The sequence below is a fragment of the Lingula anatina genome, chromosome 8 (assembly GCF_051362555.1).
Source record: "Lingula anatina isolate TDL-2025a chromosome 8, LinAna3.0, whole genome shotgun sequence".
NCBI classification, from domain to species: domain Eukaryota; kingdom Metazoa; phylum Brachiopoda; class Lingulata; order Lingulida; family Lingulidae; genus Lingula; species Lingula anatina.
In genome coordinates this window covers 11,409,151-11,433,381 of record NC_141774.1, presented here as the reverse complement: position 1 = coordinate 11,433,381, position 24,231 = coordinate 11,409,151, and the positions used below count along the sequence as shown (strand labels likewise).

General features: G+C 38.3%; 3 protein-coding genes across 3 annotated transcripts; 1 reads left to right on the top strand and 2 right to left on the bottom strand.

The window, feature by feature from the left end:
• Positions 1-926: 926 nt before the first annotated feature.
• Positions 927-9,773, bottom strand: LOC106179019 (uncharacterized). The gene is made up of 11 exons (XM_013562476.2): positions 9,308-9,773; positions 7,772-7,979; positions 7,384-7,487; positions 6,896-7,095; positions 6,399-6,573; positions 5,443-5,614; positions 5,033-5,139; positions 4,265-4,409; positions 3,664-3,746; positions 3,211-3,376; positions 927-2,520 (listed from the first exon to the last, which is right to left on the bottom strand). The coding sequence occupies exons 1-11, from the start codon at positions 9,407-9,409 to the stop codon at positions 2,375-2,377; spliced, it is 1,608 nt and encodes a 535-aa protein (XP_013417930.2). The 5' UTR covers positions 9,410-9,773; the 3' UTR covers positions 927-2,374.
• Positions 9,774-11,454: 1,681 nt separating this feature from the next.
• On the top strand, positions 11,455-14,084 carry LOC106152083 (uncharacterized). The gene is made up of 2 exons (XM_086994043.1): positions 11,455-12,004; positions 12,531-14,084. Exons 1-2 carry the CDS (start codon positions 11,588-11,590, stop codon positions 13,677-13,679), a joined length of 1,566 nt encoding a protein of 521 aa, XP_086850169.1. The 5' UTR covers positions 11,455-11,587; the 3' UTR covers positions 13,680-14,084.
• A 148-nt stretch (positions 14,085-14,232) lies between these two features.
• On the bottom strand, positions 14,233-17,432 carry LOC147760342 (uncharacterized). The gene is made up of 3 exons (XM_086994045.1): positions 16,904-17,432; positions 15,872-16,048; positions 14,233-15,631 (listed from the first exon to the last, which is right to left on the bottom strand). The coding sequence occupies exons 1-3, from the start codon at positions 17,266-17,268 to the stop codon at positions 14,659-14,661; spliced, it is 1,515 nt and encodes a 504-aa protein (XP_086850171.1). The 5' UTR covers positions 17,269-17,432; the 3' UTR covers positions 14,233-14,658.
• Positions 17,433-24,231: the final 6,799 nt, after the last annotated feature.

The window sequence follows — 24,231 nt, the reverse complement described above, 5'->3', positions numbered from 1 at the left end:
ACCATACTGTGGCACAGTATATGAACAAACCATTGACTTGTTTAATTCTCATCCTCTATCTATTAAAAACATTATTTTTCTTGTTTTGTGAACTGTTTAATGTCACCTATACGCTCTAAGCACGTTGTAATTTCTTTGTTGCGTTTGTAGTCCGTTGAGGTATATTTTGTTTTATTATTTTACCAGCTAAATTATAACCAGATGTAAATTGTTAGTTTGCTGTCTGATTGTTGGTCTCGCTCTCCCTTCCTCTATCTTACCCTCTGATTTCAGTGGCTTCTAAAATCGTATACAAAATGTAAGTTATTCACCTATTATTCAATATGTTCCGGAAATAACTAAAGATAAGACAATTGATTTGCTTAATTTATCTTAATTAAATTATATACATGATAATGATACGGGTGGTAAACGTTGGAGTATTTATTGAACTGATAAAGTGCTTCTATATTCTGCTCAGTTTGAACCAGCATTACGTATTATGAACGAATATAAGCGTGATCAGTGGCCACCCCCCTTTCAGAAGCTCGAGTCCTGTTTTGATAATAATTCGCTCTCTGGGGCGTCAAGGGTTGAAGGTTGTGACTCCTGTGCAAATATTTTGGTAGTCTGGCGATGACAATCGTCTTTATCAATTGTTAAGAGGCTCAATTTTTTTTTCTTTCAGATGTTCTCTTTATTTACTGAACTTTATCTTATGAAGGTAAAACATGTTAAATCTTATACTTATCTTCTCCGAGGCTTAGTTTGTAATATTGTGTTAAAAACGTAAAGACAACAGCAAAAAACTATTTACAATGTATGAAGAATAACAAGTTTTAACATTCCGCATTTTCATACCATTTAAGTAGGCTGATTGAAAAGTCTTTATTAGTTATGTCTACGTTCATTATTAAGATTGCCTCATAATAGTATTGGACTCCAAATGTGCCAGTTTATTTATTGCATCTTTTCAACTTTATAGGGCCTAACTACAATTGTATTCCACATAATACATGGCCATTTCGTAACTCCTACAAACCGTGCAGCTAAAAAAATGACATAACTTGTATCGTATTAAATGAAATAAAACGAAGATAAAAACCTTGCTTACGTTTCTCGTGGACTTCAAATACCAATGTTGTCAACCCAGTAAAGAACTAAATTTGTTTCATCCTGTGTCGGTGTGACAGGAATGGTAGTCCGCTAGGAACCTTGGTCCTTTTTCAGTTACTTTGTAGAGACGACATTCGTGAAATATATACTAAGCCCAGGCCCGTAGTCAGCAATTTCAAAAGGGGGGTTCTTTGTCTGAAAAAGTGGACCTTTTTCAATAAAAACTTCATGAACCTAGATCAAATTTTACCCAGAGTGGACCTTTTCCCACCAAAAGGGGCGGTTCTTTCGAACCCCCCGAACCCCCCCTGGCTACGGGCCTGAAGCCCAATACTCCCCAATACAACCATTCCTGTCACACAGGTGTCACGAAACTGAGTGGACGCACTTTGATCGCTTGAACCCCCTTGACTCTGGACGGCGTCCTTTCTGCGTTCTTTGTCGACCATGAAACTGGCATCGCTGTGGTCGGAAAAAGGAGGCACAAGCATTGCTTTGGTTTCAAAATGAATGCTCAATAAAAGGCCAGTTGTCGGCACGTAAAGTATTATTTTTCACTCTCAAACAGGGCCATGCTACGGGACGCGGAGAGGACGCCGTCCAGTGTAAAGTGGGCTTAAACTGACCGGCTTTCGCAGTACAACATGTTGGCGTTTCGAATTTCCAACTAAGAAGTATGAAATATGGTTGTAAAATGTTCACCAACTTGTCCCTTATATTTGAGCTCACGCAACAAAAAGAAAATACATGTATATGCTAGATGCGTATAAAAGAAAGAAAAAAAATTGTAAGTAGGTGATTATGATAAATGCATGTACCTGTATATCAGGATATGTGGCCAATATAATGAGGCCAAAAAGCTGGCTAAAATACTTAGTTTTCAGTTACAATGATATACAACCTGAACTATAACGAGGTAAAAAAAAACTGGCTAAAATACTTGTAGCTTTCAATTACAATGATATATATCTGAACTATAAAGAGGTCAAAAATCTGGCTAAAATACTTGTAGCTTTTAGTTACAATGATATATAACCTGAACTATAACAAGACCAAAAAGCTTTCAGTTACAATGACCAGAGAATCCTAGCGCCCTCTATGAGTATTGGCATGTAAATTAAGTATCGCCTTGTGCTGTTAACTAGTAACCGCCTTATGCTGACTTCTCTGATGATGGTGATAGTGATAAAGTATTGAGTATTGAAGTTCCATCTAAAACCCCATTCCCAGAACTCAAACTACATGTATGTAGTTTTGTCAGGCCCAGAAGACGCCAATCTCACAACTTAGATTTCATCGAGCCCTGAGCCCTCTGCCGCAATTTTTCACGCAACACTCGCCGCAGAATCTTCCCGCTGGCGGTCTTCGGGATCTCCTGAACGATTTCAACTCCGCCTCGAAGACGTTTGAATGGAGCCACTTTGGCTGAAAACATTAATCATAATAAAAGTCTATACAGAATATATAAATGATATTAGAAACTGCAAACTAAAAAAAGACAGTGAAAGGAAGAAGACAACACTGTGGATAACATGTTAAGGTTACTGTCTCCCTTTTCAATAATAATAATAATAATAATAATAATAATAATAATAATAAAAGGGCGATAAAAAGAATTATTATTTCACATATGAGCTTTACAGCAATTACAGCAGTTAAACACAGCGTCACATCAGCGGTGATTTCGCGCTGGAATCCGACGCTGAGTCGCTAAGTAAGAGAAACAGTTGACATCAGGACGGACCCCTCCCCCTCCCCACACGCACACATTTTCTAACACAACCAGGGCCTCCAACTCCCGAGAGTTTACGATAGGGTCCTTTTTCCTGAGCGTCGGATTCCGGAGCGAAACAGCCATTCACTTGACCAAGGTACACGGTGGACCGAAAACTCGTGATTGATATCGAATTATGTTATATAGTCTCTAAGTAAAGAATGATTCTCTTTTATTAATAATAAAATTAAGAATAGATTAAAAATGAACAAATGAAAACAATCTTACAAGTAAATCTGTAATTTTTAAACAAAGGCTGTACCACGTTAACTCTAACATCAAAAATTAAACCCCGAGTACAGACAGCCAAGAAACGTGTTCTTATGGCATGGTACATGTACCTGCTAAAAAGTCCATTATCTCCGTCTCGGTAGCGGTGTGTCCAGGTTTCAGCACAATGAACGCCATGGGCAGCTCTCCAGCGTCTTCATCAGGGCGCCCAACTACTGCAGTGTCCGCTACGGCAGAGTGTGTCACCAGCAAACCCTCAAGTTCCGCAGGCGCTACCTGGTGGGGCATTATAGAATTGCTATATGTAAAAACTAAGAAGGAAATGCGATGGAAATATTCAATGAAGCTTTCAAAACTTTTTTCCTAACATTTGTTCTTCCTGCAACGACATGGCATCGTTAATTATGTCCAGATGGAATATCATAAAATGCAAATGCTTAGCATTTTAAAATGTGGTGAATTATTATTTAATTTTCCATTTATTTTCATTGTTGTTCATTTACTCTTCATTTCCCTCCATGTTAATATGCACTAAAATGACTTATCAAATATTATACCAATACCTGAAATCCTTTGTACTTGATGAATTCTTTAATTCTGTCAATGACGTAAATGTACTGGTCGTCGTCATAGTGACCAATATCACCTAGGAAATCAACAGTACACAATTCTAAATAAGAAGACAATTAATTTCATAGACACGTGAGTAAAAAAATAAATGACATTTTGCGTTATATTTGCAAAACTGTTTTATATCACTTTTTATTATTGTTTTACACTGGAGAGGGCTGCAGTATAAAACAGTAAAAATAATTGGGCAAGTCAGAATTATTCAAGTGTTAAACAAAGTTAGAAAATAAACAAATGTTAAAATCACTGATGTGATTAAGAGAAAAGCTTTATTGTGAAATGAACATTACTCAAATTAGAATATGTATGTGACTTTCTGATACGAACAATAAGCAAAACACTGACATCAAGTAAAGAGAAAAAATAAAGGTGGGGATGTACAAGCACAATTAAATGCATTTATCCTGTTTTTCATTATTTTGTCTGGAACCTTTTCGTTTACGAAATTAAACTTGAAGTTCTGTGTTGGTGGGCCTCATTCCGCAATACCAGGAGCTGAACCTTACAATGTAGTAGAGAGGATGTTCTACCTACCGCTATGGAACCACCGGTCGCTGTCAATGGCGGCCGCCGTGGCCTCAGGATTGTTGAGGTACCCCTTGAAGATATGGCTTCCACGGAACCAGAGCTCGCCGTCTTGGTTGGGACCCAGTTCCTTGCCTGTCTGTGGGTCCACGACCTAGAGAATATAAGAAAAGGTAACAACAATAAAAAACGGCTCATTACAGAAACAGGGAAATAGCCTCCCTAGAGGCAGATTACGGTTTGTTTGCTATGGGTGGGTTCAAAACCCGCATAATCTCGTGTTTTCTCGCTGAAACACACACGCTGAAACACACTCGGGATGACATACCGGGTGCATGTGTTGCTATTAAACCGTAGACATCCTGCAGTATAGCTATTTCCTGCTTCAAGTTAAATATTTCTGGTGTTGGTAGTAGTAGTTTATTTCTACACACACACACATACGCAGCACATCTTGAACAAGATGGACATAATGCCATTCACTTTAACATATTTACAAGGCAGGTTAGATGCAAAGACATTATCAGTACTCCCGTTTACCGTTAAATCATACTTATTTAATAAGTACGTACTATATCAAGGGAAAACATATACACCCTTTGCTCAGGGGCGGATTGAGGTCGTCTTCTGGGTCTTACGGAAGACGGTCATATTTTCAAGTTTACATTGATGGGTAGCTGATTTTTCTGTGGGAAGACGATCAGAAATGGAGGATGAATCAACGAAGGTAATTTGGAAGAGTGTCAAAATGTCTCTGGATCCGCCCCTGCTGCTTACCTTGCACTCTGTATTGGCCACCAATATCCCAGAGGAGCCAGATCTTCTTGCCTTTTTGTCTAAGGGGGGAAGAGAGCATGCCGGACTGGTTTCCGTCAAACCGTAGCCTTAAAAATAGAACTAAAGTTGATTCTATTTTTCTTTAAATATTCTTGCGAGAGAAGGCGGTTTGAACAATTTAGGCCAACAAAACTGGCTATGTGATGCTCGATCGCTTCTGATGTAGATAAACACACGAACACACACTCATATATAGCATGAAATAGAAATAGATACCAGTTAAATATAGATAATTCTTCTGAGTAGTCTTAATACAGTCGGGCCCAGTTACCACTGCAGGCTATCAATGTGGCTGGAATTATCATAAACTACAGGCGTTCAAATCCCCTATCAGAATATTTTACCAGTACCTTGTGTAACGCTGCAGGTTTTCAGACGAGCCTCCACTTTTTGTTCAATATCCTTCCCGAGAGGAGCGGCGGCAGACATGATGGTCTCCAGGCTGGAGAGGTCGTATCTGTCCACCAGAGGGTGCTTGGCTAGCAATATGGCGATGGGCGGTACCACGAAAAGGTACCGGATCTTCAACAATAATTCAAAAAAAAGGTGTTTAATGCGTTTGAAAACTCAAAGAAATATGTTTTCGTGTCTGCATAACCTATGCAGGTAGGTCTACTTATTTTTCCCAATACCGACCGATGAAATCCCCAAAATTATATAACCTGATGTCTAGATGTCCTACTGAAATGCCGTGCAGACAACGCGGTCTAAATGAATCATAAATGGTTTAGAACTATGATATTTAATTATAAATGGTGCAAAACATCGGACTCTAGCAAGGGCATTTTGAGCATTTTTTTTTGTGATAAGGTATTTTTTTTCCTCCGGGAAAACTGGATTTCGTTTTATAAGAATATCTTTTATAAGCTTAAACAATAAGGGAAAGTACAGATAAACCCAGCATTTTAGCTGGATCGATCAAACTCTGCGGGAGATTCTGCCCAAGTGCCTGAGTGCTATCACTGTAAGCGGCTTAAATGTCTGACTTGCCTCCTCGAGTTGCTAGAGATTAATCAACTAAATAAGTAGCTACTCAGGGAGGTGTGTTGGACATATTAAGCTGATTACACCATTGCACTTTAGCAAGAGCAACTGCTACTACATGTAGTACTGAATCGAACAGTGTCTTAATGATTGTTGATGAGATGGTCAAGTTATGAGAGTGTCAATTTCACGAGTCAGATTTCACGAAATCAATTCTGAATTTTCCTCTGTATCGGAATGTGCTACAGGATAATGTGAAAGGAACATCAGACGTTTGTAATGTTTTAAATTACCTTTAAGTTGACCGAGATTGCTCACTCACCTTGTGGGCTTCAATACAAGCCAGAAACTCTTCGAAATCGAATTTCTTCATGCATACTACTTTCAACCTAAACTTCAGAGCACCAATGAGGATGATGGCCAAGCCAAACAAATGAAAGAACGGAAGGAAACCAAGAAAGCCGTCAACCCCAGGACGCCCAGCGTATAAAAACTCTCTGACAAAAAATAAATCAATTAATTAAAGATATAAAAAAGTGACATCACGGCGCAAGATGAAAAGTTTGTAACTGTGTTTTATCGTCTTTTTTCTAACTTATAAACTATAATGTGTATTAACCATGACCAATATGAAGCAGAAACGAGGTTTTATTGTATTTCGTGTAAACTTTTTTTTTCAAATCTATACTTTCAACGCACCGGCAATATAAGACATAAACAACAATCAGAAGAAACACAATTCATTCATCTCCACAGGTGAGTAAACATTGTCCTTGTCATATCCTTATTTTCTAGACATATTCACAGTAGAAACCGTACCTCATTTGCATCAAGTTCCCAACGATGTTATGATGCGTGAGCATGACAGCTTTTGGCAGACCTGTGGTCCCGCTGGAGAATGGGAGGAGAGCGACATCTTGCGGCGAGATTATGACGTCATGAGGGAAGGCGTGGCCATCATCTCGAAGAAGGTCATGGAATGGCCTACATCCTGGGGCATGCCCAAACACGAACACTGACTTAAAACATAGATTTAAAAATCTTTTGAACAATTGAGGTCGAAATACTGTGTGGTGAAAAATTGAATTAAAAATGACTATACAGACAATTTGTGTATTCTGATATTATATTTTAACCAGTTCAATTCAAATGTCAATATTATGCATTTTATCTTTTATAATGTTTTAAGATACACAGAGGGAAAAAATTAATATACACACGTTTTCTTTGGAAGCACGAGCATTATCATTTTTTCATTTCCTTTTCCTGTCTATATTTTTTTAAAGAAAAACTGTGAGGTATATCACCTTGATATCGTTTTCTGCAGCGGCTTGTAGAGCTTTCTGTGAAGACTCCGGAACCGTCACCATGTATTTTACAGGTGTGATCTTCATCTGTTTGCTCAGTTCATCTAGGGATAATAATGAAAATGTCTTATTCTGATTATACCGGGAACAGCGAGGAAATTATTTGATCTCTAAATAAAGTGTATTGACAAAAACAATGGCGTTACAAGCTCCACTTTTCAGCAGCACCAAATGTCAGTTCCAACTGCTCATTGAAGAAAAAAAAATGATTTTTTATCCTGGGGTAAAGATTCGAAAGACATTTAAGGCTCTCTTTACATTAAAACAAAATGAATAAAGAAATAAACAGTCGAGTCAAGCAGATCTTATTCATGTTAAGATTTGTCACCTTTCGTGTACTGTGGGTTAGCGGTAGTGACTGTTCCTCCGACGGCAAGAACGCCGAGCAATATCAGGGCAAACTCGGGAACGTTCGGGCTGTAGACGCAGAACACGTCCCCCTTCTTGAACCCCAGCCGAGTGAGCGCGCTACCAATTCTACGCACGTGGTCCCTGACGTCACCAAACGTGTATTTCGCCCCACTCTGTGAGTCAACCTTAAGACAGAAATAAAAAAGGGTGGTATGAAAGATGATCATGAACATTGTTTTATTCTTATCTATTTTATCAGTTATGAAACACTGTCGACATCGTCAAAGTTGTCATTGTCTTTTAATTCAAACCGATCCGCACAGCAGTTTGTCTCAATTGTCCCTTTAAAGAAGAACCAAGCGATCTTATACTGAGATTTTTAATGTTTTAACATTGTACAGCATAAAGAACAAAGAAAAAACACTTTGCTTAAATAATGAACTAGTTACGCAGGCGAGCGATTGAATTACATGCTGCAGGCAACAAGATCCCTTTCCAGCTTATGGACGAGGACAGCGAGTTACATGCTGAAGGCAACAAGATCACTTTACAGCTTATGGACGAGGACAGTGGAGTCTGGGAATTGCCTGATGTAATTTATGTCAAAGTCTCAAACAATTTCTTCCCGACAACCGATTTACGGCGTGCGGCATCAGCCACCCCACTACCGGGACCTTATTGTCCCTACCACTCCCCCTCCCCCCCCCCCCCCCCCCCCCCCCCCCCACACACACACACACACACACATACGACCACCACCACAACCGGGCGGTCCTCATCAAAGTACAGACACCCGGAACTCCACACCTTAGGCCTCACCGAAATATAAAACCCCCAAACTCATCACCAGGGCCTCATCAAGCTAAATAAACCCAGGACCCCCTTCTGGAGCCTCACAAACAAGAAACCCAGTAACTCCCCACCGAGGCCTCCCCACAGGGTCCTCATGATGTAGTACGGTCGTATAATGGTATTCCAAATGCACCAGAATTCAGTCAGGTAGCTATGCTGTTACTATGGGGATGAATGAAACCAGGTACCGTGTACCTATACTTAGCGTTAAGAAAATGTTTTAAAAGGAGAGAATAATAAAGGGTGTTAGTCTGACATGACTTAGCCTTACGTATACCAATCAGAACAAATTCAAAATGTTCTTAGATCACTGACGTACTTTATAATGATAAAAAAAAAACAATTCTATACGAGTAGGCCTTAACCTTGTTGCTTTGAATCTTCTGCTTGCTTTTGAGAAATAAATATATGTACAGTAAGTGGGTGAAGAAGTCTCATCTGGGAATTTATTCTGCTCTAGAGGCTAACAATGAAGGCGAATGTGTGTGTGTGTGTGTGTGTGCGTATGTGTGTTTGTGCGTGCAACAACAGCTAGAGGACAGAAAACTTATGATTCCAGTAGTAAAGTGTGTGTGTGTGTGTGTGTGTGTGTGTGTGTGTGTGTGTGTGTGTGTGTGAGAGAGAGAGAGAGAGAGAGAGAGAGACAGAGAGAGCGTATTACCAGGGCCACACTCTCCTCATACTGGTCTATATTATCCAGGACAAACTTGGCCAAGTCCACATCTGGTATTGTAACGTCCGGCAGCCGGCTTCGAATTCCCATTATGACAGCCTTTTATACTTTGTCACTTGTGATCCTAGATCTATATCCTTTGACTGTATCAATGCATATAAATCAGTACAAGGCCATTTCCGTAAACGATCAGATGTTGTGACCTTGGGAAGTACACATCCGAGTAGCCACAGTGCTAACGAGTTGCCTGGGTCTATCCTAGTAACCTGGATGTGAATCGCTGCAAGTCCGTGACCCTACCAATTCTTTAATATAATTTCAGCCATGTCCAGTCAGCGCGTCCGTTGTAGTATTCATTTAGAATGACCCTTAATAAAAGATCGCTGTACAGTGGTTGTTAACTTTTGAAAACTAGGACATGATTCTATTAATACACGAGACGGTTAAGTGCTCTTCGTGGTAAGAAAAAAAGACGCCTCTTTGCAACTCAAGAAGCTCAGTCGCATTTTTGCATTTTGCATGTGTGTAATGTCATTTGATATTTGTTGGAATGAATGGTAAAATGAAAAACAGGTCACTGTCATCAGCGTGTTGTGAGTTGAAATTACGTGCGCTAGTTTGTGGATTAATGGAGAGAGAGAGAGAGGAGTGGGGAGTGGAGAGTTCAAGAGAATTCGTACGTGTGTTTGTGTGTGCTTGTGTGTGTGTGTGTGTGTGTGTGCGTGAGTATGTGTGCGTGTGCGTTCACGCTCGCGCGCCCGTGTGTGTGTGCGCGTGTGTATGTGAGAGAGAGAGATGATGAACGATACCGGTACAGATCATTTCAAAAAATGTCGCCATTTGTGATTAATTTGTCTAGATGTATATATCGAGAGCCTAGATATATAAGTCATCATTCTGTGATTGAAGATACTTGATTTACATGGCATACGTCATACTGATAAGGTTGGACGACTTAGAACTTCCTATATTGAAAATCTTTAATTCGGTGTCTTATTCTATAATGAACGTCTATTTTTCTGTAGAATCCTGTCAATCAAAAGCTCCTGGTAAACGCAGGTATAACGGACCCGTCTGATTGGAATGCGTTAGATGAGATGTCGCTGCTTGTGGCATTAGCACATCGGCCTAAATTCGTTTTCGATGATCAACTACCGACTGACTGATCTCCACATTTGTGATCGGAGAGTCTTAATTTACATATTATGTGTCTCATTTTACAAAAAAGAAGTTTCCATGGCGAATTTTTTTTAATCAAAAGCGCCAGGCAACGCCAGCTCTCCGGAATACGCTAGATGAGACGTTTCTGATTCTGATTTCTGAGCAGGTGGACGAGGAATTTGGAGCGAGAGAGAGAGAGAGAGAGAGAGAGAGAGAGACTGTGGGGGGTATACTGGGGTGCACATGGTATACTGGGGGGGGGGGGCACACCTCTTTAATGGATTGTGATATATAATCATTGTTTTGTTTTTTTTTATCCTTCGCAAGAGCTTAACCCTGATGCGTCTGTCACTTGAGTCATACGGCTAGGTATTATCAGGTTTAATTCCTTGTGAAGTATCACAGACCAAGAAGTTATAATGAGAAGGAGTAGAAACGGGACATCAATTATCTCTCTCGTCCAATCAGATCGCAGCATTCTTTTCAAAGCGGCGTCCTTTGAAATTCGATCCTCGTAACTGGTCTAATCCTCCGCTCGCCTCCGCGTGACTCAAGACGGAGAAGCTGAACCAGTGCGTATACGTCTTGATTTATTCATGTTTAATGCGAATATTTGGAAGTTATACTTAGAAAAACGCCAAGTCGATCGATACTATAAAGGTGAGTGAGAGTTGATAATCTGCTTTGAGCATTGTTTTATGTTCATACGGTGGCTGTCAGTCAAATTTGTCAGTGCAGAAAGCAGCGTTAGTTCGAAGATCTGAGGCCGATTCAGCGGGACCTCCATGTTTAGGACTTTTTTCTTCTTAAGTGCGTGATGTATGCACATAATTTATGTTTTTCTGGTTAGTTAAGCACGTGCATCATTACAATACATCCCTTTAGTATTAAATGAGTCAATCCTTTAGATGAAAAACATCGTTTCAAATAGACAACTTTTCATCCTATTTTTTCAAAATGGCGGGTCCCTAAATAGAGTCTTTTCCACGAAATCGTGAGCATGCGCAGTTCGCGCCATTTTGTGCGGGACTGTTTCTCAGGGGGAAAGAGTAGATGGGCGGCTGTCACGATATAAAGTAGATCTCCCGCTCTTTGCATTTATCGGTCATGGGTGGCCACGACAACTGCTGTGTGTATAACTGCAGCCACTGGAGAGGTAGAAAAGGCAATGTTTGTAGTTTTTTTGTATTTCCAAAGGACAGACGTTCGAAATTGCTATGGATTATTGCCACTGGTCGTGCGGACATTTCATTGAAAGATATAACTGAAAACTTCAAAGTCTGTGGCTGTCACTTCCAATCCGGAAAGCCAAACAGGAAAGACAGTAAGTCTATTGATGCAGTACCATCAGTTGATTTACCAAAGTCACGCAAAACGGTTAAAGCTAGGCGAACTTCAAACAGTATTTCAAGTGCGACATGGGCCGAAGCGGTGGAGAGTGGGACTAGAAAAGCCATCGTGGTAGGAAACTGTGTCCCAGATGTGGGCCAAGAAGTTGTATTTCCCCTTGTCCAGAACTCAGATGTAAGTATCAATGAATTCAGTATCGTTGACTATATGTTTATACATTTTTTATGACAGTGTGTATGATGACATCTGTTAAAGTGACTGTTTTTTCTTTAATTAAACGTTAGCAGGTAGGTAGTGTGGAATATACAAGGAGGTGGTTTTATTCTATTTGTAGATGATTAAAACGATTAGCTACAGCTAGTACCCCAGTGCAGGTGGGCAAACAATCGACTTGCTCACACCTACACTTGTAATTACTATCTATCACACTAATTATGCCAGGTGGATGAGGTAAGATCATCCTGTAACCTGACTTTCTTTTATTGCACTAATAATTGGAATCCTAGGTGTGACATCATCTTGTAACAAACAACAGATTACTTTGTCACTTCAAAAGTATACCTGCACAGGTAGATAGGAGTAGTCAGCGAACTGTTTATAGCTTTCAAATACTATGACTATTCAATATGATTGTTTACTACCCCAGTTTTGAACATGCCTTGTTGATATGTTTACTTATATTACCATTTATTTCTTCAAGGTTACCTTTGAAGTACCTCTTGATACTTGTGAAGAGGAGGAAGAGATTCAGGGTAGTGACCACTCTTATGCCAAAAGACAATGTTTTAGAACTAGCATGACTGAGGACAGCAGCTGCCAGACAGAATTCAGCAGAGATAAAGAGGCTGCAGCGGATAGTGATAAAGAAAAAGCAGAGCTGATACTAAGACTGGAAAAAAGTCAGAAACATATTGAATTATTAGAACAGCGCATTGCTTTGAGCCAGCCAAAATTTTGTGCACAAGACATCCTCAATGAATCAAGCGTTCAATTTTGGACTGGTCTTCCCAGTGTGGCAGTATTTAATGCCCTTTTCACCTACCTGGAGCCTAAAGCTAAGCATCTGAATATCACTGGTCGGGGCACAGGAAAGTATCAGTCAGCTCGGAAACTTGATTTGATTGATGAGTTTTTTGCAGTTCTTGTCAGGTTAAAGGTTGGCTTGTTTGTTAGGGATATATCCCAAAGATTGTGTATTTCTGAAGGTTTTTTTTCCAAAATTTTTGATGTCTGGATTAGATTTTTAAGAAAAGAACTGGAGGCAATTACAAGATTTCCTAGTGTTGAAGAGGTCAGACCACACCTGCCTGCCTGTTTTTCAGATTACCCTGATACCAGAGTTGTCATCGATTGCACAGAAGTGTATGTTCAGAAACCCTCATCACTTAAATCTCAGAGGGAATTGTGGTCCAATTACAAACACCACAACACATACAAGGGCCTCGTTGGAATATCCCCTGATGGTACTTTGTCATATGTGTCAGATCTGTATGGTGGTTCGGCATCGGATAAGTTTATCACAAAGGACTGTGGGATTCTTGAGCTACTCCAGGAGGGAGACAATGTCATGGCGGACAGAGGTTTTGACATATCAGACCTTTTGGTGGGAAAAGGTGTAACTCTAAACATTCCTCCTTTCATAAACAGAAATGAAACCCAACTGTCAGCCCAACAGGTAGAGGAAACGCGTAGAATTGCCTCTGTGAGAATTCATGTTGAAAGGGCCATTCAGAGAATCAAGACATTTCATATTCTTGACGGAGTGGTGCCCTTATCACTGCACAGCTTGATTTCAGACATTTTTAAAGTGTGTGCTTATTTAACTAACTTCCAAACACCAATATTGTAACAGTTGTTGTCATTTAGGGGTTATTAATGTGCCTAAACTTTCATGAAAATTTAGTTTATTAGTGACTTTCAAAAGGCTTCACCATTATTATTATTATTGATAATCATACTTAAATATCCAATGCCTTGAGAATGTCATAAAACAATGAGGTGTAAAGAATGGCGACTTAATCAGCCAAATTTCAAACATTTTTTCAGTTTCTCCTTAGTGCACATCTTTGTCAGTTCAGATGGCTGTGATAATTATATTGAAGAAGCTAAGCACAACAAATTTACTTTCTTTCATCGGTTTATTTAGAAAAGTAAAACTGTGTACAAAAATATTATCACAAAGATATTTGATTTGTTCTCTGCCAAGTTGTTGTATGTCCAAGTTTGCAAATAAATTACTGTACTAGTAAATGCACTAGCATCGTGCCATCTTCCAATTAAAATTAAGATAAAAAAGCTGCATGTTAACACCTTAGTAAAATTAAGCCAAACAACATGGGAAATGTTAATTTAAAGCACCATCATCTGAGACCAAGTTATAATTAAAAACATTATCACAATGTAATTAAATATCCATTGCACTGCTAAATACATAAAATATATACAAATTGCACTTGAATCCTACATCAACTGATCAATAACATAAAAATCAAGTCTAAGAAGAAAGTTCACTCCTGAGAACCATTTCCATTCTACTGTACTCCAGTAAAACCTATATAATAGCACCATCTGATACAACCATATTTTTAAACCTTAACTTCATCACAGTGTTATTTAATATCTATATCAATGTTAAATACACAAAAAAAGTATTTTTCAAAAAAGGACTATTACCATGCAAGGCTTATTGTAACAGCATGAAAATAAAACACTAGATTTTCACAACCCAAGATCACAATTTGCTGCTAAATAACATTGCACATATTCTCAGTTTGGTATTGAATCCATATGTATAGAATAAAACTTGAATTCAGTTTTTATTTTCAGCATTACAATTGCAACACTGGGTATCCGTGTTTTATAGTAGGGTACACCAACTCTGGCAAAATGAATGTCTTGTAAAAACTGGTCAGTTTAGGAACCACAGATGCCCAATAAACAGCATCAAACAAAACAGATTCAATAAAGAGATCCTTCTCTGTGCACAAAACAAAATCACACACATGAATGTTGTACACAGCCATTTGACCCTGGACTTGAGTGAAGTAGCTATGTTTGGGATTCAAATATGGCCTGTTGTTTTCATCTAACTTTAAACATGGCAGTTTCATAGCAGCATCTACCATACTGTCACCCCAGGTTGAGGAAGGTGTCTTCACTTCAACTAGTACCCTTCCTCTCTGGGAGTCACTGGCAATCCCATCTGCAGAAGCACCAAGGTGGGGATGAGCTGCAGATATACGGAACCCACACTTGTCAATTTGTATGTCATCCAGTCCCTTGCGTTTCATCTTTTCAGCATATCTGGCCAATGCCCTTTCTTCATATTCCAGCCCAAAACGCATGGCTCTCGTTGAAACACTTGTAAAGCCAAGCAGCTTCTTCATAAGTGGAGTTGGGTCTGTTGCTTCCCGACGGTTTACAACTGAGTGAAAATTGGAAGCGGTGATACGAATATGTCTCTCTTTATGCCACTTTCCTGATTGTGACTGTCTTAAAGTTTGTTGTTCAATAGCATTTATCTCCTCTGCAGTATTTGGCAGTGATGTAAAAAAAGTGACACATGCTTCCTTGATATCTGTCTTGCTGGGGGGTAAAGCTTGGAATAAAGATGTAGATTCTTGGTTGCAATCAGGTTCTCTCTGGGCTGGCACAGCATATTTGGAAAAGCCACACTTTGGTACCAGTTTCATCATTGTTGTGTGTAAAGTAGACAGGGCAGTGGCATTCACCTCACGGTCCTCCAAATGTCGAGGGTCAGGCTTCCCTTCCTTCATTTCTTTCTTCTTTCCTAACTCTGGCCTGCAATAAATTTATATATATATATACATATACATATATATATTGCATAACATGTCCAACATGTGGTTTTTGAGAAATACATTCAATAAAATGGAACATCCTGAGCTGAAAGACTCTTAGTGATTAAGATAATATAATTATCTCAGACAAACAACCAATTATAGTTGAACATAATTATTAAAACAATGTGAGATTTAAAAAAATTAAGTTAAGTCAGCTTCGATAGGAAAATTTTTTTACCTGTATATGTTTATTTTGTCAATGGTACCATACTGAACCGCCCGTTTTGCTGGGACATTCCACTGTTTCAGCTTCTCAGTGCAGGTAAGTTGGTCCGGGGTCTCCTGTAGACCTTGTGCAACAAAATCCTCTATTGCAAACAAAAGGGCTGCCACATGGCTACATGCTTCACCTTTCCTGAAAATTAATAACAAACCTTAATTTATGGCAAATAATTGAAATATAAATCTTCTGTAATTCAAAGCGATTTATTCGTAGCTACATATGTATGAAAGTATGTATATACAACAACACTGACAACTTTTACCAGGTCAATAATATGTTATAAAATATGAATGAATTATAAAAAATTATGATACTCAGTATTTATAAAGTTGATTAAAATTATAACTGAAAGCAGCTATTATCATATCTGATACAACAAACACAGATTCTATATGACAAAAATGGTAGGACAATTAATTCAAATTATTTCAAATTTAGAGATGACACATGTAGTTGATCAAACATATCATTCAAAATTGCTGTGTAGATCAGAGCAATAGATAATATACTTAGTAATTGACATGCCAGTGCCAATTAAACTTAAGTGTAGATCATAGCACTTGATAATATAGTCATTAATTGAACTGTCAGTGCCAAACTTCAGGTGTAGATCATAGCACATGATAATAAACTTGAAGTAATTGACATGTCAAGACCAAACTTCAGGTCAGCAGCCCATTAATTCTTTGTTGTCACATTATCTGCTCTCGCATGCCAAATTTAGAATTTTGTGATTTACCTCTACGGGAATAAAAGAAACAGTGTTCTGAATCTAAATAAAAAAAATTCACTATACTGTGTGTGCATGTACTGTTCATCATTTTCATTGCTGTTAACGATCTAAAAACCAAGTTTACTTGCTAGGAACAGCAATTCCATAATCTTGAAACATTCTTCGTTAATTCTAAACATGTTATAAACTTACATTTAGTCAATATCTAAATAAGATTGCGTTGATGTTAAATAACATAAAGTGCAAAGACTCACCCTGCTACGCAATTGCATGTTCCTCCAAGGACCTTGCCGTTGACATCCAGGCATACGGCGACATCGTAGACAAGACGTTTCATGGATGCCATGACCTTACATTTTGCCATAAATAATTTTTCTGATGATACAGACTGGTCCACTATAGCTGTTGTATATATTTTCTGCACATACCCATCTTGGAAATAACGATAAGCTTTTAGACTCTTGAATGCTCGCACAGATTTCCTATCGAATGTCCTATCTTTGCTGTCGATTAGGTACGTTTTTAGTTCTTTCATTGAAAAGTCATCAGGCACTTCTGCTAAATTTCTATTCCAACTGCTCCCATGAACGTGTTTTCGAAAAAAATCAGGTGTTAACATGTTACGAAACTTTGAAAATTCAGATGGAAATGAGCACTCCTCGATATGGCGTCCGTCGTGTACACTCCACACTATCCCCCTGAAACTTCAAATCCCGCAAAATCTCGCGTTCCCACGGATAATTTAGCGGAAGTCACGTGACCGTGGAAAAGACTCTATTGGTTAGAGACAGTTGGGTGACAGTTTGGGACAATTTTTGGTAATTTAAACGTGGTGTATGCAGATAATTTATGTTTTTCTGGTTAGTTAAGCACGTGCACCATTACAATACATCATAGTGATATTAAATGAGTCAATTCTTTAGATGAAAAACATCGTTTCAAATAGACAACTTTTCATCCGACTTTTTCAAAATGGCGGGTCCCTAAATTGGTTAGAGACAGTTGGGTGACAGTTTGGGACAATTTTTGCTAATTTTAACGTGGTGTAAGCACATAATTTATGTTTTTCTGGTTAGTTAAGCACGTGCACCATTACAATATAACATTGTGATATTAAATGAATCAATCCTTTAGATGAAAAACATCATTTCAAATAAACAACTTTTCATGGGACTTTTTCAAAATGGTGGGTCCAAAATTTGATGACAGGGAACTCTCGGAATTTTTTTCAATTTTTCATTGCAATATGATGTTTGCAGAGTTTCGTTTAGGATATAGAGTTATATTTTGTAATGAATTCCGCACTTACTCATTTCAGGTTGAAGAGAATGCAGGTGAAAGATCTTTAGTTTTGCTGGCAGATGTACATGTAGCCATAATTGAACAGTCAAAATGATTGTTTCCAGCAGCAACTTGATGAGGCACAAGGCTCTGCTTTCTTACCACCACTAATATTAAACTATAGTGCACAAGAGGTGCAAGTTTTAAAAGGGAATTTAGTGGTCCAAGTTTTAAAAGGGAATTTAGTGGTCCAAGTTTTAAAAGGGAATTTAGTGTTCACTGGCTAATTGTCTAAAGTATAAAATAAAATAATCACCACATCAAAATAAAAACTAACCATTTTTGTATTGCTTTAATCACTGTTGGGTGTAACAATATTGATATATTTTCATTGCTGGTACTTTGTTTTAGATAATATACAAGTTGCTCGAATGTTGAAATAAAGCAATATCAATCAATAAAAATATTTCTTTGTTTTTTTCTTCTAATGAATTTAAACTATCAGTCTACTATTAGTTGGCCTCATGTAATAGACAAAGATATAAACAAAAATATGTATTGATGAAATTTCATTTAGAATCATACTAAGTGCAATAACTTATTTACATTTCCCCAATTTTCCTGTTTAAGCTCTACCTGGTATATAAGCAATAATGTGCCAAAAAAGAAAGAAACGAGGCTGGCATACGGAAATTGCAAGTACTACTGTTTTGTGTACACGGCTGTGAATTGAATGTGTCATTCCTAGATGAAGGTAAATTTCCTTTACACGCCTTTACACGACAAAAATAATTTAAAATAAATATGAGACTTCTACAGGTGCAAATTTTAGCGTTGAAGGTGGGTTTGTGAAATTGTTCTCATACATTCTTGATGTGAAACTAAATTTTGTATAACTGATCGGCTCTAGATCAAATGAAGGTGTATCTTGCATAATTTGAGTTTTATTTCCCGAAATGGTTGCATCCAGGCTTGAAATCTCTCTCTACACCTTTCTGTAATCCCACCATGTTTTCTCTGTGAGATTATTAGAGACTTCGCGAGGCTTTATCCCAATTGGCTGAAGCAACCCACGTGAATGGTCTTTTGAATATGTATTAGGCACAAGCTCTCCCTAAGACCACAAGCTGGGTAATTATTAGGATTAAGCCCGTTACGAGGATAGGATGAAAGGAAACCCCTTGTTTCTACTCCTTCTCATTATAACTTCTTGCACAGACTGAGATGGCAATTTTGTAATCACGAGCTTAGGCGGCTTGCTGCGTTATGATTTTTAGGGGCCTACTTATTTTCTTGCATAATGCGGAAATCAACACTGTCATGTTATGAAAAATTATGGCGTCGCATCAAAGATACATCGGGTGAATGTGCTAACAGGAGAGTTTTTAATTTGGAGCGAAGGCCGCGATATCGATTTCAAACAGAGCTACCTCACCAGGTGGCAGCACTGGTCTGACGCCTATTCCATCACGGCAACAAGCACTGCAATCTGTTGTACCTTATTAGACTGATGACCTCTGGTCTTAGCTGTAAAGATTCGAAATAATGCATTGGGATATTCTCTCAAGCAAAACAATTTTAAACCAACCTAGAATCATATTTTGGTTCCCACCTTTGTCGTCAACGATGGCAATTTTCATGATAATACATCTTTTATAGAATTATCTACGTTCACTATCCCTCTCCAATTTACTAAGCAGCGAAAATGACGATGATCGCTTGGCAATCCTTTACTAAGTGGGGTGGAAATAAAGCAGCAAAAAGGGAATTTATGCTCTAAAAATGCCCATCTTTACCAAAGTGATATGAAAATAAGTATTTCATTTAAGAGAAACTGCGGAAAAGTTTTTATTTGGCAAACAGGCCATTATAACGGTCCGATATTCCTTAAATACTATTACTGCGTAACTGCAAACACTCACATATTTGATGTGAAGTCATTGTTTGAGAATTACAGTGTATTCCGAAATATTAACACAAAACGTGAAATTCTACCTTGCTTTAAGGGTTAAATGGATTCATTAACACGCTGACTAATGATAATGAAATCAAATGCTTTGACGTCAACGTCTAATCCCAGATCAACCAAATGGTATGTTTTTGGGGGGTTGACATTGGTTACATCATAGAGATACACTGTACGTATGCGTTAGATCAGATGTTCAAATGCCAAATTATCATAATACATTTTGCGTGCTTTTTATATAGTCGTAGTAAGAATAAGGACAAATTCTTTAAAAAGATCTTATTTTAATTGAATAAAAACTTCACTTTTAACAAGCCATATCCAAGGGTTTGCACAAAAAAAATAAAAAATAAAAAATAAAAAAACATACACAGTGTGCGAACTGGTAATCCCAGAATTCCCTGCAAGGTGGCCACTTCTGTAAGAGATGCCTAGATTATACACAGGGGGTTTAAGTATTTTTATCTGGAATATTAAGTTCTTTTTTCCACCTGGTATGAGTCATTCTACAAAAAAGAGAAAAATTAAGTCACATTAGACAGTGATGCAGAGGTGGATTTAGAGGGGTCAGGGGGGTCCTGACCCCCCCCCCCCCTTCGATTTCTGAAAAAAATATCACACCAATAGTCCCCTCTCGAAATAAGAATTTTGACTAGCTGAATCATAGTTCTTAAATAGCACCGTTCAAAATTCAAATATCGAAATGCCACGCGGACGCCCCCCCCCCCCCCCCCTTCAAATAATCCTGGATCCGCCCCTGGTGATATGTGCAGCATTTGCATAATTTTACTTCGCTCCATTATTTTCGCCGTTATGTACTATAGTACATGTACCCTCCAACATGGAAAGAAATCAACAGGGATTGAAAACTGATAAAACGGATCTGCAATCATTCCACAAAATGCGTGTAACGGACAACCCTAATGTTCACTTTTTTGTGGAGTGACCCTTTGAATTGGTTTCTCTCTCTAAACGGTCTTCGCTGACGGTCTCATATTTGAAACCTTGGCACGTACATAATTGCATGTTCATTAAACGAACACGTGTAATTAATGGTCACATGCACTGTTCATTACCTCTCAATTCAAATCACATTACCACGGATTTTGAGACAAAATAAATATGAAATTATTGATAACCCTTCCTCAGTGGTTCATGGCATATTAAATAGAACGCTTGATCTAGAATTGATACCTTATGTTGTTTCTGTGAAAACACATTTCAGCAGTGAAAATATCTTATAATTAATGTGCATATTAAAATGGTTTCAATACAGTATATTGTACAGTTTCTAATATGTTTCTAAAATGTTCACTGTTACGTTTGTTGATTGAAAAACGAAAGGGTGGAATGTGTCATTCAATCCTAAAAGATAAATCTACGTATTTACTGCTAACGATTCGCCATACCAAAGAACTTCGCAAAACCTTTTTTAACCAGTCTTTAATTTTTAATCGGTCTTCACTGATGGTCTTGGAGTCGAATCCTTGGCATGTACAGTATAATATTCCGTGCCCAATTTACTAACAACAATGGTTCAAGGTGCTATTATAAAAGTCATTCAAATTTAATCAAATTACCCCGCATCTTAGGGGAAAACTAAAAGGAAATAATTAATAATCCACCCCCTGTAGTTTATGGTGTATTATATCCAGTATATCGCTTGGTAAAGAATGTAGACATGATATTCGGGCCTCATAAATGAAAATTTCCGTTTTCAATAACTAACCTCAGATTTGTGAGCACGAATGCCCAAATGAACGACTCACACCACGATATCATGGCACGATCGTAAAATTAGAAGCCACGAACCACAGCATCAAAAAGCACGAACTATTTGGCCAACTTTCATCCAGGTCTCTAGCTATACACGTTTTTTTTTCTCAATCTCGAAATATTTTTAACAAGAAAGTGTGCTGTTGAGTTTTCGGATATTCCAAGTCGACAAATTAAGTGACAAATTATTTTCTTTCTACTTTATTATTTTCTTTCTACTTTTCTGACGAAAAACGAATGATTCTTGACGTCAAATAGGACAAAAATATAAATTGAGACATGATCACAAATATTATTGTGTTATTAATACGTCAGTAATGCACTTTCGACAATCTCTTACACATACATGTACGCAACATACCGGTAGGTAAGGGGATTTACGGTTCGTGTTTGTACCCGCTAACGAAGTGCTAGTAGCTGCTGTTTTTACGGTTTTGCCACAAAATCTTGCTTCTAGTTGTTACTTTGGGCTTTCGTGCTCACAGATCTGAGGCTATTCTGTGTAAAAGGTCTGATGTTCAAGTGTAATAGCGACAGGATGCAGCACGCAATATAAAATCAGAAGTTATAAATATATTCACGATATTCGTCCTACAGCTACTCAAGGACACCATTCAATAGACGTCCTTGGTCTACTGCTGTTATTCCATAGCCCCGCCCACTTACGTTAGCCCCGCCCTCTTACGTCGCTTGCTGCTGTTTCTATTCCTGTGGTAAGCAGCCAGATATACACTGTTGACAGGGTCAGGCTGAAGGACACGTCAACGCCTTTTAAATATCCCAGGACACTTTACGTGTGTCCCTGTAACCTTAAACAGCCTTCCAAGATATTTGTCAAATTCCAAATGAAAGGTTGAACCTTAGTTTAGTTAACCGTCTGTTAGGAAGTGAGCTTTGTATGGGTTGATGCACTTTTGCTTAGGAAGGGGGGTTCATTGTGTCGACACGGTGTCGTTTTCTTTTTTTTTTTTTTTTTTTTTTTTTTTTCGTAGGTATAATATTTTGCTTTCGGACTAAATGGGAGATGGGGATATTTGAATTTGTATTAAGAAGTGCAGCCTGCGTTCATTGGGTGAAACTGGGCTGGGCGTTTTGAGAGAGAGAGAGAAAGAGAGAGGGGAGGGAGAGACTGTGGCAGCTACATGTAGCTACATTTGTGGTCGCAGAATACCTTTGGAAAGTTGTTTTGCAGCAGAACACACACCTGCCAAGGTAGGAAGCGCCGACGAAATTACAGGTGTGATTATCCTATTCTAACAAGTTGAATGCTGACGCAATTCGTGCATTTCATTCACAGATCATTTATTTATAAAGTGAATATTGAGCATAATTTTTGCATCCCATGACGTATTTTGTATAAAAAAGATTCATCGTAGTCGATAGTAAGTTCAAAAATACTCTGTAGTTTAACATGACTATGGCAGGACCAGACATTAAGAACTTTAGTTGAAAATATTGCTAACGGAAAAAATCATATATTATTGATTTTAATCATCAAAAATAATCTTTTATGCGCTTAGTCGCTTATCTCCATTTGAGATTGAGACAGTGATCCGGACTCGCCTGTGCGGGAAGTGTGTGACGTCACTCCAGATTAGAAAAGATGTTAGAAAATGCGTGTAGTGGGGTTAATCCCTCATTGCGATCAATAAGTAATATTTCAGTGGCATTCAAAATATGGTAAATTGGTACTATTGTACATTAAGAGAGAGAGACCACTGCTTTATCAAACTACCTCCTCATGGGCAGGACTGAATCGTGTTATTTTGAGAAGTTTGTTTATTTATTTATTTATTTATTATTTTGGAAATCGTTACAACTAAGACATTCAGCCAACCAAACCAACGCACGATATTAAACATATTCTTCTTTCAAAGCTCACTCTCAAACCAAAACCCGCAAAGTCTCGATTGATTCCGCGCTAATTCGCGAGACTTCGTGCCATTTTGTGAGAGACGTCTCCCATTGAAGAAGGGCCTATGTAATATACACGTACGTGCTTAACAGCATAGCCTTCCTTGCCAACTAGAGTGTCTGACCTCATGCACGTGCTGGAGAGAAAAGTTTGGCATTCTTTCGGTCTTAATGTAAATGGCATGGAATACAGGCGAGTCAGGGCGCAGAATTCATGTGCTTCTAAATTAACATTTGTCCATGAACGCTGGACTTTGGTCGAGTTAGCACGGTGAAGATAGAACATTTTCCGAAATGACATGGTTGACAAAAAAGAGTCTCGGTTGTTTACAATATCTATTTATTTATTTATTTATTTATTTTTCTTTGTTGTCTTGCACCGGACTATCAGATGCACACACACTCCTAATTAAGCTAGACAAACCTAGGTTATCCTATATCATCCAGACTGAAAATGTACAATGTAAGCCTCCCCTTTTAAAAGCATAAAAAACAAGCTCTTGGGACTCATGCTTTGTTCGCTGTCAAATGTCAAACTTGGACAGTGTTTTTTTTTTAAGTCTGCCCGTTCTCTTCACTGTGAACGACTAATTGTTAATTTTAAGATTTAGCCCAGGGTTTTGTGAAATGCGGCAAAAAGTACAG

Bases quoted from the DNA above. Each gene is read 5' to 3' on its own strand.
- LOC106179019 (XM_013562476.2), bottom strand. From the start codon at position 9,409: ATGGGAATTCGAAGCCGGCTGCCGGACGTTACAATACCAGATGTGGAC. The intron at 6,574-6,895 runs GTACGGTTTCTA...ATTTTTTGTCAG, and splicing joins GGGAACTTGATGCAAATGAG to AGAGTTTTTATACGCTGGGC. The intron at 5,140-5,442 runs GTACTGGTAAAA...TCTATTTTTAAG, and splicing joins AACCTGCAGCGTTACACAAG to GCTACGGTTTGACGGAAACC.
- LOC106152083 (XM_086994043.1), top strand. From the start codon at position 11,588: ATGGGTGGCCACGACAACTGCTGTGTGTATAACTGCAGCCACTGGAGA. The intron at 12,005-12,530 runs GTAAGTATCAAT...TATTTCTTCAAG, and splicing joins CCCTTGTCCAGAACTCAGAT to GTTACCTTTGAAGTACCTCT.
- LOC147760342 (XM_086994045.1), bottom strand. From the start codon at position 17,268: ATGTTAACACCTGATTTTTTTCGAAAACACGTTCATGGGAGCAGTTGG. The intron at 16,049-16,903 runs GTGAGTCTTTGC...ATTAATTTTCAG, and splicing joins ACATGCAATTGCGTAGCAGG to GAAAGGTGAAGCATGTAGCC. The intron at 15,632-15,871 runs GTAAAAAAATTT...AATTTATTGCAG, and splicing joins GACAAAATAAACATATACAG to GCCAGAGTTAGGAAAGAAGA.